The sequence below is a fragment of the Ailuropoda melanoleuca genome, chromosome 8 (genome assembly GCF_002007445.2).
Source record: "Ailuropoda melanoleuca isolate Jingjing chromosome 8, ASM200744v2, whole genome shotgun sequence".
Lineage (NCBI taxonomy): Eukaryota > Metazoa > Chordata > Mammalia > Carnivora > Ursidae > Ailuropoda > Ailuropoda melanoleuca.
In genome coordinates, this window is record NC_048225.1 from 66,792,167 (window position 1) to 66,806,131 (window position 13,965).

The 13,965-nt window shown below is 42.6% G+C and overlaps 1 protein-coding gene across 3 annotated transcripts in view; it reads left to right on the plus strand.

Moving 5' to 3' along the window:
* SMYD3 (SET and MYND domain containing 3) overlaps positions 1-13,965 on the plus strand; it is a 699,034-nt gene that overhangs the window by 659,508 nt on the left and 25,561 nt on the right. For all 3 annotated transcript variants that reach the window (XM_034666622.1, XM_034666623.1, XM_034666624.1), the window contains one exon: positions 13,465-13,573. In XM_034666622.1, coding sequence (XP_034522513.1) covers positions 13,465-13,573 — 109 coding nt within the window. The remainder of the gene's footprint in view (positions 1-13,464; positions 13,574-13,965) is intronic.

Consider the following 13,965-nt stretch of genomic DNA (forward strand, 5'->3'; position numbering starts at 1 on the left):
ATTTTCCTTTAATTCTTTGCATATAATTTAATTCCTTGGGAATATTTATCATAGTTCTTTAATGATTTTTCTTTCTAGATCTAATATCTGAGCCCACACAGATCCGTTTCTTTTGACAGCTGTGTTAAGTATGGCTCTCTGTCTTTTACATATGTATTACAAGTTTTCTTTTGCTGCTATAACAAATGATCACAAACTCGGTGGCTTCAAATAACACAAATTGATTATCTTAGAGTTCTGTAGGTCAGAAGCCTGACACAGGTTTCTCTGGGCTAAAATCAAAGTGCAGTGGGGCTGTGATCCTTCCTGGGGGTTTTATGGGAAAACCTCTCTCCTTAAGTTGTCCAGCTCTTAGAGGCTGGACACATTCCTTGGTTCATGGTTCCCTTTCTGAATTTCAAAGTTAACAGCATAAAGATCCTCTGACCCGCTTTCACCATCACATCTCTTTCTCTGACCCAGCTGGGGATGGGTCTCTGCCTTTCCAAATTCATGAAATTAGATGGGACCCACCTCCCCGGGTGACCCAGGCTAGTCTCCCCCACTCAAGTGTTTTGACCTTAATCACATCTGCCCAGTTTGCTTTGCTGTGTGAGGTGATGTGTTCACAGGCTCTGCAGGTTAGATTGTAGCTTTATTTGGGGGCCATTTCACCCCCTACCACAGCCTGTGTCATAATTTTGTTAATTGAAAACCCAGCATGTCCGCATTCTGTTGTATTGTTCTTTTTTTTTTTTATTTTATTTTATTATATTATGTTAATCACCATACAGTACATCCCCAGATTCCGATGTNGCCTGTGTCATAATTTTGTTAATTGAAAACCCAGCATGTCCGCATTCTGTTGTATTGTTCTGAAGGTTGTTGCTGGTGGTTTTGTAACTTGTCCTGATGTAACTGTGGGGTATGGGGTGCAGCATATTGATGATGTCTTTGCTCAGTTTTCTGTTTTGGCCCTACCTCCCTGGAGGTCTCCCCTGTGACTGTAGCGTAGTGTTCAGCCCGTTATGTGGACAGGGGTATTGCGCAAACATCTTTCACCTAAAAGGCTTCCCCACTCTGCTGTGTGTGACAAGGTGTATGCATTCAGAGTTGTGGTCGTCTCCATTGGCTTTTACTTTTTGCCAGGCTTTCCTGCTGCTCCCTTATGGACGTGTAATTTCCTAGGTACCCAAGTGCTATGAACAACTTGTCTCAGTTCTTCTGTGGCTCACTGGGGCTGTGGGGAGGATGGTGGATGGGAATAGCCCCAGGCAAGCAGACAATAGCCTCTTGCTTTGCTGACCCTAAGCTCTAGCTGTTTTTGTTTGTCTGTTTGTTTGTTTGTTTGTTTGTTTAAAGAATGAACAACTTCCCAATTTGTTACCTACCTTTAGTTAATTTCTCATGCCCTGAGGTGGTTGCTTTTGGCCATTCTGTCCAGTTTTATACTGGTTTTTGCAGAGAAGACTCTGATCACTTTGTATCATCTTTACCAAAGTGTACATGCATTAGGTTGTTTTAAAATAAATTGAGCTAAAGCAGGCAGAGTCTTTAGATCAGGGCCTGATATGTAGGAAAGGCTCTAACAAAGACAACTAGGCAGTCACATTTCCATTTCATAGTTACCCATTATAGAGTATTTTTTTTGGATGAGATCTTCTCTCCAGCCTCTTACTTCTAGAAAGTCCTTTACTATAGACCAGGTGTCCACCAGCTTTTTCTGTACAAAGCTAAGTATATAAGTATGTTAGGCTTTGCAAGCCATACAGTCAACTCCTCAGTCCTGATGTGTCAGGAAAACAGCCATCCACAGTCTACAAAAGAATGGGTGTGGCTGTGTGCCAAACTATTTGTGAAAACACACCACAGGTGGGATCTGGGCTTGGCACTATCATTTGCCAACCACTGCTGTAGACTCATTTTCTCACGATGCTGCATCTCAGCGGTGCCAACTTTTATGCTCCAAGAGACTTTTTTTTTTTTAATCACCAAAGAAGAGAGAACATTTCTACTTCCCAGCACCACATTCCAGCACCTCCCAACACCTGTGCTTTGGGAGCTTACGACTTCTTCAAGGCCTCTGGGCTCTCGAGTACTTGACGTCTGTATCAGCTTCTACAGTACCAGTCACATTTCTCGAATACATGTCAACAACCACACTTCTCGTGTTGTTAGATACAGACACACAGCTTGGTAAGATCATTGATGGCCAACTGTATTTCATCTGTTTAAGAATAGATTGTGGCTTTTTTATGAGTTTTTAATTTTTATAAGTATTATTTTTTCCTCCAAACAAGGGTAAAGTACGTACATTTTTTAAACTACAGAGTTCCCTTGATTCAACATTCAGTCTGTGGAGATCATTAAACCCCTAGATGATCTGTTAACCTAATTGTTCTTTACACACTGGCTTTGTACCTAGAAATTAGAGCATTAAGTCAGGTTTTAAGACTTTTTATTGTTAAATACATCATACATTCCAAAGGGTATATAAATCACACACAAGTTGTTTAAAGAGTTATGAAGTAAGTGTGCATGTAACTGCTTTATGTTCTTCCTGAATAGAGAAGGACTTTAGAATACTTGAATCCTGTTTTCTTTACTACTGGCATGTATGCTATGATTATTGTATATTTTTATTTTTACCATATTTTTAACTCCCCCAAATTACTGTTTTATTTGTTAGTATTCGTAGGTTTGCCCATATTCGGCATTCTCTTTGTTCTTCATTCCTAATTGCACCTTAGACCTTTCATCTTGGCTCACTTTCCTTCTCAGAAGTCCATCCTTTAGAATTCCTTTTGTTTTTTTTGTTTTGTTTTGTTTTAATGATTTTTTTTGTTATATTATGTTAGTCACCATACAGTACATCCCCAGATTCCGATGTAAAGTTCGATGCTTCATTAGTTGCGTATAACACCCAGTGCACCATGCAATATGTGCCCTCCTTACTACCCATCACCAGTCTATCCCATTCCCCCACCCCCCTCCCCTCTGAAGTCTTCAGTTTGTTTCTCATAGCCCATAGTCTCTCATGCTTCATTCCCCCTTCTGATTACCCCCCTTTTTTTATCCCTTTCTTCCCCTACCAGTCTTCCTAGTTCTTATGTTCCATAGATGAAAGAAATCATATGATAATTGTCTTTCTCCGCTTGACTTATTTCACTTAGCATTATCTCCTCCAGTGCCGTCCATGTTGCAGCAAATGTTGAGAATTCGTTCTTTCTGATAGCTGAGTAATATTCCATTGTATATATGGACCACAGCTTCTTAATCCAGTCATCTGTTGAAGGGCATCTCGGCTCCTTCCATGATTTGGCTATTGTGGACAATGCAGCTATGAACATTGGGGTGCATATGGCCCTTCTCTTTACTACGTCTGTATCTTTGGGGTAAACACCCAGTAGTGCANTTTTTTAATTCTTTTTTTTTTAACAGCAGTTTTAAGTGCACATTAGAATTGAAGGTACAGAGATTTCCCATATATTTCCGACCCCCACATAAGCACAGCCTCTGGCATTATCCACGTTCCCCACCAGGGTGGGACATTTGTTACCACACTGACACATCATTATCCCCAGAGTCCACAGTTTACATTAGGGGTCGCTCTCAGTGTTGTACATTTTATGAATTTAGACAAATGTATAATGACATGTGCATCATTATGGTATCATATGTTTTCACTACCCTAAAAATCCTCTGAGCTTCACCTGTTCATCCCTCCCTTTCACCCCCCAGAAGTCACTGATTTTTGTTTTATTGTCTCCATAATTTTGCATTTTGCAGAATGTCACACCATTGAAATGTAGCCAGTGTAGATTAGCTTCTTTCCCTTAATAATAAGCATATAAAGTTATTCATGTCTTTTCATGGTCAAACAGGTCATTTGTTTTCAGGACTAGATAATATTCCATTGTCTGGATGGACCGCAGGTTATCCATTCATGTACCAAAGGACATCTTGGCTCCTTCCAAGTTTTGGCAGTTATGAATAAACCTGCTGCTGTAAGTTTGTGTGTGTGTGTGTGGACATAAGTTTTCAACCCCTTTGGGTAAATACCAGGGAGCATGATTCCTAGATCCTATGGTTAGTTTACTTAGTACGTTTAGTTTTATAAGAAACCACCAAACTGTCTTCGAAATTGGCTGCACCATTTTGCATCCCCACCAGCAATGAAGAAGAGTTCCTGTTGTTCCGCATCCTCACCAGCATCTGGAGGTGTCAGTGTTCTGGATTTGGGCCATTCCGGTAATGTGTAGTGGTGTCTCGTTGTTTTAATTTCCCCGATGACATCTAACGGAAGCATCTGCGCATATGCTTCTTTGCCATCTGTATCTCTTCTTTGGTGAGATGTCTGTTCTCATCTTTGGCACATTTTTTCAGTTTTTCATTATTATTGTTGAGTTTTAAGAGTTCTTTGTATATTTAGGATAACAGTCCTTTATCAGATGTGCCTTTTGTAAATGTTTTCCCTCAGTCTGTGGCTTCCTTTCCCATTCTCTTGACAGTGTCTTTTGCAGAGCAGAAGCTTTCAGTTTTCCAGCTTATCCGTTATTTCTTTCCTGGATCATGTCTTCGGTGTTGTATCTAAAAAGGCATCACCAGGGGGCCTGGGTGGCTTCCTCTGTTAAGTGTCTGCCTTTGGCTCAGGTCATGATCCACAGGGTCCTGAGATCAAGCCCCATGTCGGGGTCCTGAGATTGAGCCCCACGTTGGGCTCCTTACTCAGTGGGGAGTCTGCTTCTCTCTCTCCCTCTGCCTGCTAGTACCCCTGCTTGTGCACTTGCTCGCTCTCTCTGTCAAATAAATAAATGAAAAATCTTAATAAAAAAAAAAAGGCATCACCACACCCAGGATTATCTAGGCTTTCTACTGGGTTGTCTGCTGGCAGGTTCATGGCTTGCGTTTTACATTTAGATCTATGATTCATTTTGAGTTCGTTTTTGTAAAGGGCATAAGACCTGGGTCTGCATTCATTTTTTCTGCAATGTGGATGTGTTACTTCAGCACCATTTGTTGAAAACACCTGTCTTTGCTCCCTTGTGTTACCTTTGCTCCTTCGTCAAAGATCAGTCAACTGTACATATATGGGTCTTTCAGAGCTCCCTGTTCTGTTCCCTTGATCTGCTTGTTCTTTCATCAGTACCATACAGTCTTGATTACTGTAGCTTTAGAGTAAGTCTTGAAGTTGGGTATATCGATTCCTCCACCTTTGTTCTTCTCCAGTGTCATGTTGGGTATTCTGGATCTTTTTGCCTCCATGTAAACTTAGAATCAGTTTACTGACATCCACAAAATAACTTCCTGGGACTTTGATTGGGATTGCGTCGAATCTATAGATCAAGTTGGGAAAAACTGATATCTTGACAGTATTGAGTCTTCTTATCAACACACATGGAATACTTCTCCATTTATTTAGTTCTTTGATTTCATTCATCAGATATTTGTAGTTTTCCTTATATAGAGCTTGTACACATTTCTTTAGATTTAAATCTCAATATTTTATTTTGGGTGGGGGTACTAAGGTCTCTTCTTTTTTTAATAGTTTATGAGATATAATTAATAGAGGGGCACCTGGGTGGCTCAGTCAGTTAAGCATCTGCCTTCTGCTCAGGTCATGATCTCAGGGTCCTGGGATTGAGTCCCACATCAGGCTCTCCACTCAGTGAGGGGTCTGCCTCTCCCTCTGCCCCACCCCCTTCTCATGCACTGTCTCTCTCTCTCTGTCAAATAAATAAATATAATCTTTTTAATAAGAAATATAATTCAAAGAACCATACAATTTACCCATCAGAGGCATACGATTCAGTATATTTAAGACATATGCAACCATGGTCACATTCAGTTTTAGAACATTTTCTTCACCTCAAAAAGCAACCCTGAACCCTTTAGCTGTAAAAGATATTTTTGAGGATACAGAATACTAGACTAGGAATTTTTTGTGCTAGGGACATTAAAGGTATTATTCTGGCTTCTGGCCTTCTTTTGGCCTTACTTGTGACTCTTTTCAGTGTAGTCTGTCTCCTGCAATTGGCAAGAAGGGAGGATTCTCTGTTAGACCCTGTGATGTTAGGTAGACACTGGACTTGCTTATGGCCCCCAAGCTCCAGAAAAAACAAAAAAACCAAACAAAAACCAGGGGAAGCCAGAGGCTCCAGCATACAAGTGTACCATAGTTGCACCATTCTACTTACTTCTCGTGGGGTCCCTCTTCACTTAGATTTTGGCCTGACGATACTGTCTTGCCAGCATTTTATTACATTTTAAAATATCTTTTTATAATTCAATCATGCTGGCCGGCCTTTTTGAAATACTTCAAAATATTGTTAAATATTTCGCACCCTAAAAAAGAGAACTGCAAGACACAAAACAGGCAAAAGCCAGACACAGGACAGCACTGGCCCCATTATGAGCATTAAAGGAAACTGTTTGCATACAGTGGAGTGTTGCCCTGCCTGCCTGGAGGATTCTGACCAGCCCTGACCACTGTGCTACAGGCAGCGCCAGTTCCGTGGGCAATACCACAACATCTCCCTGCTGCTAGCCGAACTACCAGGGGCCCAGGCTGCTCATGAGCAGGTCTGACAAGTGGATGAGAAAATAGTGCACAAATCCAGCACTATGTGAAAATAGTTAAATGTAATTTGAAAGTTAAAATTATGATATGGGTAACATTTTCGTGGTTCAGTTTTCAAAAAGAAGATGAAAACACAAAGTTTCAGGTTCAAAATTCAACCCCATCTGCAACAGAAGCTTTTCCTTAACAGAGCACCTCTGTGCCCCTCATCCAGTGTCCTCTCAGCTACCACGGCCCCACCTGGCTTCTCTCTACATTGCTACCCATTCAGTGTGTATTTAAAAAAAACAACAACAGGGAAACATACAGGTGATCCAAGTGGGCCCTTTGGCTGTTGGAAATAACTATTTTTATGCTATTGGGCCACTTTTTTTTCTTAACTTTGCAATAAAATCAGACAATTTTTCCCCATTGTTTATCTCAGTGTGGATGTAAGAGTGTGTTACATCTAATTACCCTACTTTCACTAGCCCTGGACACTTAATGAAACTAGCTTGTGTTTATACGTAGTTGTGAACATTTTTAAATGTTCTCCCGCCTCTTGTCTTAGCATGAGGTTAATTGTGAAGTGTTCAGTCAACTAACTATTTGGAAGAAGCAGGTCTTGAACCTGAATATCCGACTCCTTCATTCGAATTTATCTTCTCTAAAACCTCTGCTTCTGAGCCCAAATTACACAAACATTTAAAATAAACAAAAAGCTCTTTCGTTCTTCTCTGATTCAGAGATTCTTTTGTAACAGTAGGTAACGTACCAACAACTATAAATTGTTAAACTTCTGAGAGTAAGAAAGTCCTGCCTTTTGGGTGGAGGACCTCTCTTTAGTGGAAATTAAGAGGAGTAGAAATATAATCTTTGCATAAGGGGATGGTTCTGCTTACTCATTTTGTGGGGTAAATTAAATCCGAGAAAAAGCCAATTGCGGTGAGACAAAATCTCACTGTTATGTTATAAAATGCCATTGTTAATATGTGGTAGAATTATAAGAGGCACATGCATTTTATTTTCTCATATTCAAGGGGTAGTTGGGGGGGGTGGCAAATCCACCTGTTGGTGATGTGGGGCCAGCAACACATATCACAGACAAAACAGGAGGTGAGGGTTCAATTGAGGCCAGAACCCAGGATCATCCTTTTTTGGAAACAAGTGAGAATTCACAGCTCTGATCTTCCCGTCGCCAGCAAGGCAGGCAATAGAGGTGACAGAGGAGTAAGGATTCATCACCCCCATTGGGGAAGAGCACTTTTCTGGACTAACTGTAATTAATTAAGGTCATGGTAAGAAATAGTTCTAGTTCCAAAGCAATTTCTAGGACAGTATAGCCTGTCTTTTCTTTCTTTGGTTTCATTTCCTGATGTTAGGATCTTTTTTTTTTTAAACAACAAAAGTGTATCATATTACAAATGAAGCTATCCTACCCCCAAAGGCATGAATAACTTTCATACAGCAGCTGGTTTAACTTAAGCCAAGCCTGAGGAACGTCACATGACTCCATCTGCCTTTTCATGCTTCCTTGGCCCAGTCCCCTGTGACTTTCCATGTCATTTTCATATGAGGCTTAGAATTCATTAAAAATCCAATTTTTTTTGAAACTTAAAGCAGTTATCTGCCAGAGTCCATAATTCCCAAAAGTGAAAAAGTAAAACCCAGTGTTGTGTTTTTTTGTTATGAAAATTTCAGACATACACAAAAATAGAATAATATGATGAACCTTCTTATATCCATCATCCAGATTCAATAATTATCAAAATTTTGCAACACTTATTTAATTTCTCACCCCCCCCCTTTGTGTTGAATTATTTTATTCTATTTTGCCATTCTTAGCATTTCTGAATCTGTTAATTGCTGTCTTTTGTTACTTTTGGAAATTCTCAGCCATTATGGCTTCATATATTGCTTTGGCAATTCGAAGCCGTATTTTGAAATTCCAGTGAACATATATGAGACTCGGGTCCTATATTTGTCATTCATTGCCTTTCCATCTTTTGTAACTGATACATTCTTTTGACCTGCCTTCCTGTTCACTAATTCTTTCTTTGGCTGTGACACATCCCATGTTAAGCTATTGAGTTCTTGACTCTGGTTATCTATTTTTCAGTTCCAGAAATTTCATTGGTTATTTTTAATTTTATTTCTAATTTTCTGCTAAAGTTCTTTTCTATTATTTAAGTTCTCAAACATACTTTTTACATTTAAAGACCTGACCTGTTGAGTATCTATAGGTATGTTTCATTGTCTGTGTTTTTTTTTTCTCTTGGTTTTCAGACAATCCTTTGCTTTTTGTATGCCTGGTTATAATTTTACTCAATGTCCTGCAGTTGGAGGACATTGGAGGGATAATTTTAGGTTCAGGTTGACATTTTGCTTCAAAGAGAATTTACTTTTGCTTCTGGTAGTCTGTAGGAACAGATCACCTTAATCCATTCAGGGTTTGAACAGATCGAGTCTTTGTGAGGTCTGTTCTCTTTCTGGCTTACCACTACTGTTAGACTTTAGCCCTTTGGTAGCCACAGATGAAAGCCAAGGATGTTTACCGGGGCTCCTTTTCATCCTTGTTGCACCCTGAGCTCATTTCTGTGTGTCCATGTCTGTGAAACTGCCAAACCCTCTGCTCAGCTGTTGAGCCCGTCTGCCTCTTCTTTCAAGTCAGCAAAGGGAACAGTGGCGACAAATGTAAGGATCACCTTCTTTGAGCTTCTTTCTGCAGTTTGACTCTTCCAGATCCCTCTGCTTCAGTGGGTCTGTGATACCTTCAAACAGTTTTTTTGTTAATTTTGTCTGACTTCTCTTGTTTTTAACAAGGGGTTTGGTCTGAAACAAAGTAATCCACCATTGCTGGAAGGAGAAATTGTGCTGAAGAAATTTAAATCAAATCTCAGACATTACATCATTTTATCCCGTCATACATTTGCTTGCATCTTGGAAAAATGTGGACATTTCCTTACATGCCGACGATGCCGTTTCATGTTCAGATTTCCTAGAATTCCCAGAAATGTCTTCTAATGGTAGTTTTGTTTGAGTTCAGATGCACAAGGTCTGTATGTGACATGTGGTTGTCATATCTTTTGAGTCTCTTTTAATCTAGAGTGTTCTCCTCAATGCCATCTTTTTCTTTTCATGCCATTGACCTGTTGAAATTCTGTGTCAAAGTCCTGTAGAATTTCCCGTATCTCCGATTTAGCTGATTGCTTTTTTTTTTGATCCTCTCTCACTTGCTTTTCCTATGAAATGGAATTTAACTGTGTGGGCTTGATGAAATTCAGTTTTGTTTGTTTAGTTAGTACAGAATGATTCTTGTTGCATGACATCAGAGAGCACACGATTTCTGATTTTTACACTGTAAGGATGCTAACATTGCTCAGTAGGTTCTGATGATAACAATGTAATCCATCCATTATAAAATTCTCCATCGTTCTTTGATATGTTTGTTTACTCTGAAATACAGTTTATAGGGGCAAGTTAAGCTCTTTTTTTAAATTCAGTCATGACTTTTATATCAGTTCTAAAAAAAATCATCCCAAACAATAAATGTTTTTTTCCTGCTTTCAATGGCAGGGCTGCCCCCTGTAGTGAAACAGTGTAATTGGTAATTACATCACGTAGGGAAACCTCAGCAGGACCAGCAGTGCAGGTCCTGCCACTAGGACCTCTCAATAGCCTTTGAGCTTGAGGCATTCCAGACTCTTGCCACCTCCTCGAAAAGTAGGGCAGCAAAATCTTGGTGCTTATGGGTCTGAGTTAAAGCTAGTGTGTGTGCCGCTGCTTTGCTCTGGTTGTTTAAGCACATTCCTTTCTAGACACTTACTCACCACAGAAACACCAAAGGCAGGTTTTCCCTTCTGGGCCCAGCTTTCTGGAGCTCGTGGTCACTAGCATCGTATCTACGGGAAGGGAATTTGTAACGCCCCAACAAGTACGAGGCCTACAGAATGATTTTGTTCCTGTACACTCTGCTTGCATTTCTATAGTTGGCATTTCTGTTTGAGTCTTGCAGTCAGTTCCAGCTCTGCTGGGCCCCAGCAAGCCTCCAGACCCTGCTCCATCCATTCTATCGGGTCTTTCTTTTCCGTCCACCTTACGCTGTCCTGCCTCAAGTCTGCCTGCCTCTAGTGTCTCTTCTCGAATTTTCTTTGTTTCCCATTCTGATGAAAATACTCACAGCCCCACTTAGGAGCGCCCAGTTGCTGACAAGCAGAAGTCTGAACTTCCTAGCTTTGCATTTCTGTCTCTTTGCAGCCCAGCCTGAGGCTGGTGTCCTGTCCCTCCTTGGATTCTGCCTCCTGACCATCACCTGAGCTGCCCATGTCTTCCCATGCCCTATGTGCCTGTTCCGGGAGCCCATGGCCCCTTCCAGTCTGGACCAGCTCAAGTTGTGTGGCTCCAGGAATCCTCCCCGGGTCACTGAGGGCTCTGCTGTTTCTGGAGGCCCACGTCTGTGCCACGGCAGCCCTCACACTCCTCTCCGTGCAGTGATTTTATCTGCCTCACTTTCACAACTAGACTATGTCCCAACCAGGGCGGGGACTCTCCTGGCATTTCTCATTCCTTCCCCCTGGGGCACAGAACGAGGCATCTCATAGGCACCCCTCCCCCCTCTCCTTCCCACTAAGACTCCAGCCTTGGTCCCCCCACTCCTAGGCCCCCCGAGGCTGTTTTTGGGTCACACTCATAGCTGCCCGTCATTTTTGTCAGAGCCAAGATTGAAGACAGCCCGCAGGCCCTCCTCTGTCCTCCTCACTGTCACCCATGTGCCCTCGCTGGGGACCTTCTCCCAGCAGGAGTGAGCTTCACCAGAGTTGCTCTGGTTGCGACTCCAACAAGTAATCATGATTCTGATTCACGATGGCAGCTGGGAGGCTTCCAGAAACAATCCGGGCACACGGTCAGCACTCGCTGGAGCCATGACACTGTTCCGTAAATATTTGTGTGGCAGTCCGCCTCGCAGACATGTTCCCCTCATCGTTTCCCAACTACACTTTGTTGCTTTTAGCATCTTAAGCAACCAGAGCAGGTACCTGTCAGGGTGGAATTATGCGCCACTTTCTCTCCCGGCATAGAACCAAAGATTTTTCTTTCCTTCTGCTAACTAATGACAGACATCTGCTAATGACAGACATCCATTTAGTTGCATGATTTTTAGTATAAAATTACTTTTTGGCCTTTAAATTTAATTATTCCACATTCATAGCAATAAAATCAAATCCCAAATCCAGGTATGCTTTTCGAGGAAAGTGTCCGGGGCAATTACCTCCTGATAATGGTGTCCTGTACTTAAGCCTTTTGTCTGTGGAGCCTAAAATCTCTTCCACACAAGTAGATAATGATGCTCGTTTTGTCGGGGGTGGGGGCTGAAGTGATTGATCTCCTGGCCTACTCAAGAGATGAAGAAAGATCCAAGACCCAGGTGTCGCCTTTGTTTCTCCCCTCCCCCTCCCTTCGCAGTTCTTTCAAAGAAGCATGACCAACCTTCTATCGATTGAAATACCTCCCTCTCAAGGACTGCTTTCCACTTTTTGAAGAGCACAAATGAAAGGGGTTTCTATATCACGTTTCGTGTGGGGAAGAGTTGAGGTTCAGGGAGAGGGAATGGTGTGGAGACATGTGTCCACTTACCAGAGAACAGATGTGTCTCCTGGTAAATCTCGCTCTTCTCTATTACACAGTAGAGCTTAAATGTGGTTTCAAGAGTTCACAAGTGAGAAGCAGTCAGGGCAGAGCTTGGCACATGGCGAGCCCTATGTGAGTCATGACTCTTAGGACAGAACCTGTGGTCTCCGGACAAGCAGCATTTGGAGTGTGCCCTTGCTCGCGCTAACAATTTGAACGTATCCCACCAGGCTTGCCCAACCCTTGGGAGCCAGTTTACATCCTATTTCCTTCCTCCAAGAAACTTTCCTGGTCCAACCAACCACCCGTTAGCTCTCTCTTCAAAATTCTTGCATTATTCTCTCAATGTAATTCAACCACCTTGAACTGAGTGTTACCATCTGGTAAGGTAGGCCTCATTTGGGCACCAAATCATGCCCTCTCCTGTCATATTTTGTAACTGTGGTATGAACGTTTGTCTTGTATCTGGTGGGATTGTTGGGCCTTGAGGGGAAAGCTCATAACTAGACAGCCCCCAGTCCCAGGAACAATCCTGCACATACGGCAGGAACTCAGTAGGCTCTAAGGATAGAGGTTGCAGGGGACAGAAGTGGCCAGTCTGTGCACATCTTATTGAATCTGATAGAATAAATTCTTGTTGGATCACACAGAAGTTATGTCTGGAGCATAGCCCTGAGTTCTCATTCTTTGCTCTACTTACAACACCCTCTTCCGTTCTGTTACGTGGGAAAGAGGTCAAGCTTGTATTGAGCTCCTCCTGCATGCAGGACATCGTGGCAAACACAGATGGCGGGGGGGGGGGCCAGAATTAAAGCTCTGTAATCCAGTGAGATAATAAGTAAATACACAGGTCCTATACGAAATATGGGCTATGATGAATGCCAAGGGCTTGGCAGTTAAAAGGAGGGCCTTTTGTAGGGAGTCGTGAACATTTCATTCATTGACTCTGCATGTATTGAGCGGCCATCTTCTGTTCCAAGGCTGTTCTGCGTGCTCACAGACGAGGCTAGAGGATAAGCTCAGCACCTGGTCTCTCCACCCCACCCCCGGATAGGAACGCAAAGGTGTCCACCCTTGTCTCCCCTTCTCTAGTGTCGATTAGAGAGACATTCCAGCCCTGTCCTTTCTTTCCTAACATAGAGGACACCTCCCTGTCCCTATTGCCCAGCTAACTTCCTCTCGGTAGCTCTGGAACACCCCCAGCCAGGGTCTGCCCCCTCCCCTTCATGGTCTCCTGATGGAACACCAACCGCAAAGGTGAGAGCTGCTGACACTGTTTATCCTCCGGTTTCTTCCAGGATTTTTTTCCCCGGAAGCCATCCCGTCAGAGGGGTGCAGGTGATGAAAGTGGGCAAACTACAGTTGCACCAAGGCATGTTTCCCCAGGCGATGAAAAACCTCAGACTGGTGAGTGTGCTGTGACTGCGTGTCGTTCTGTGGGGAGTACCAAGTCTGTCTGTCGCTAGGCTGTTTCCTTGTGATTTTTAGCAACTCTGCACACGTGCGTGCACACACACGCATGCCCATCAGTGTTTAACGACCAGCTCTGAGAAAACCTGATTTGTGATGTTTGCTGATTTCTGCGGTCTAAACATGCGCGCTGTGGCTGATCTCAAACTACCCGTGTAGAATCGACCAGCTCCTAAAAATCATGACACTCTAACAGTCAGCTCTCGCTAACTGGTGCAAATCAGCCTTCAGGACACCACTACACCCGTGCCCCACTCCAGGGGAGCAAGTCACCCTTCTCCATGCCTCCCCACCCATTCCCCACAGACCACAGTCCCTAATCCCCGCCT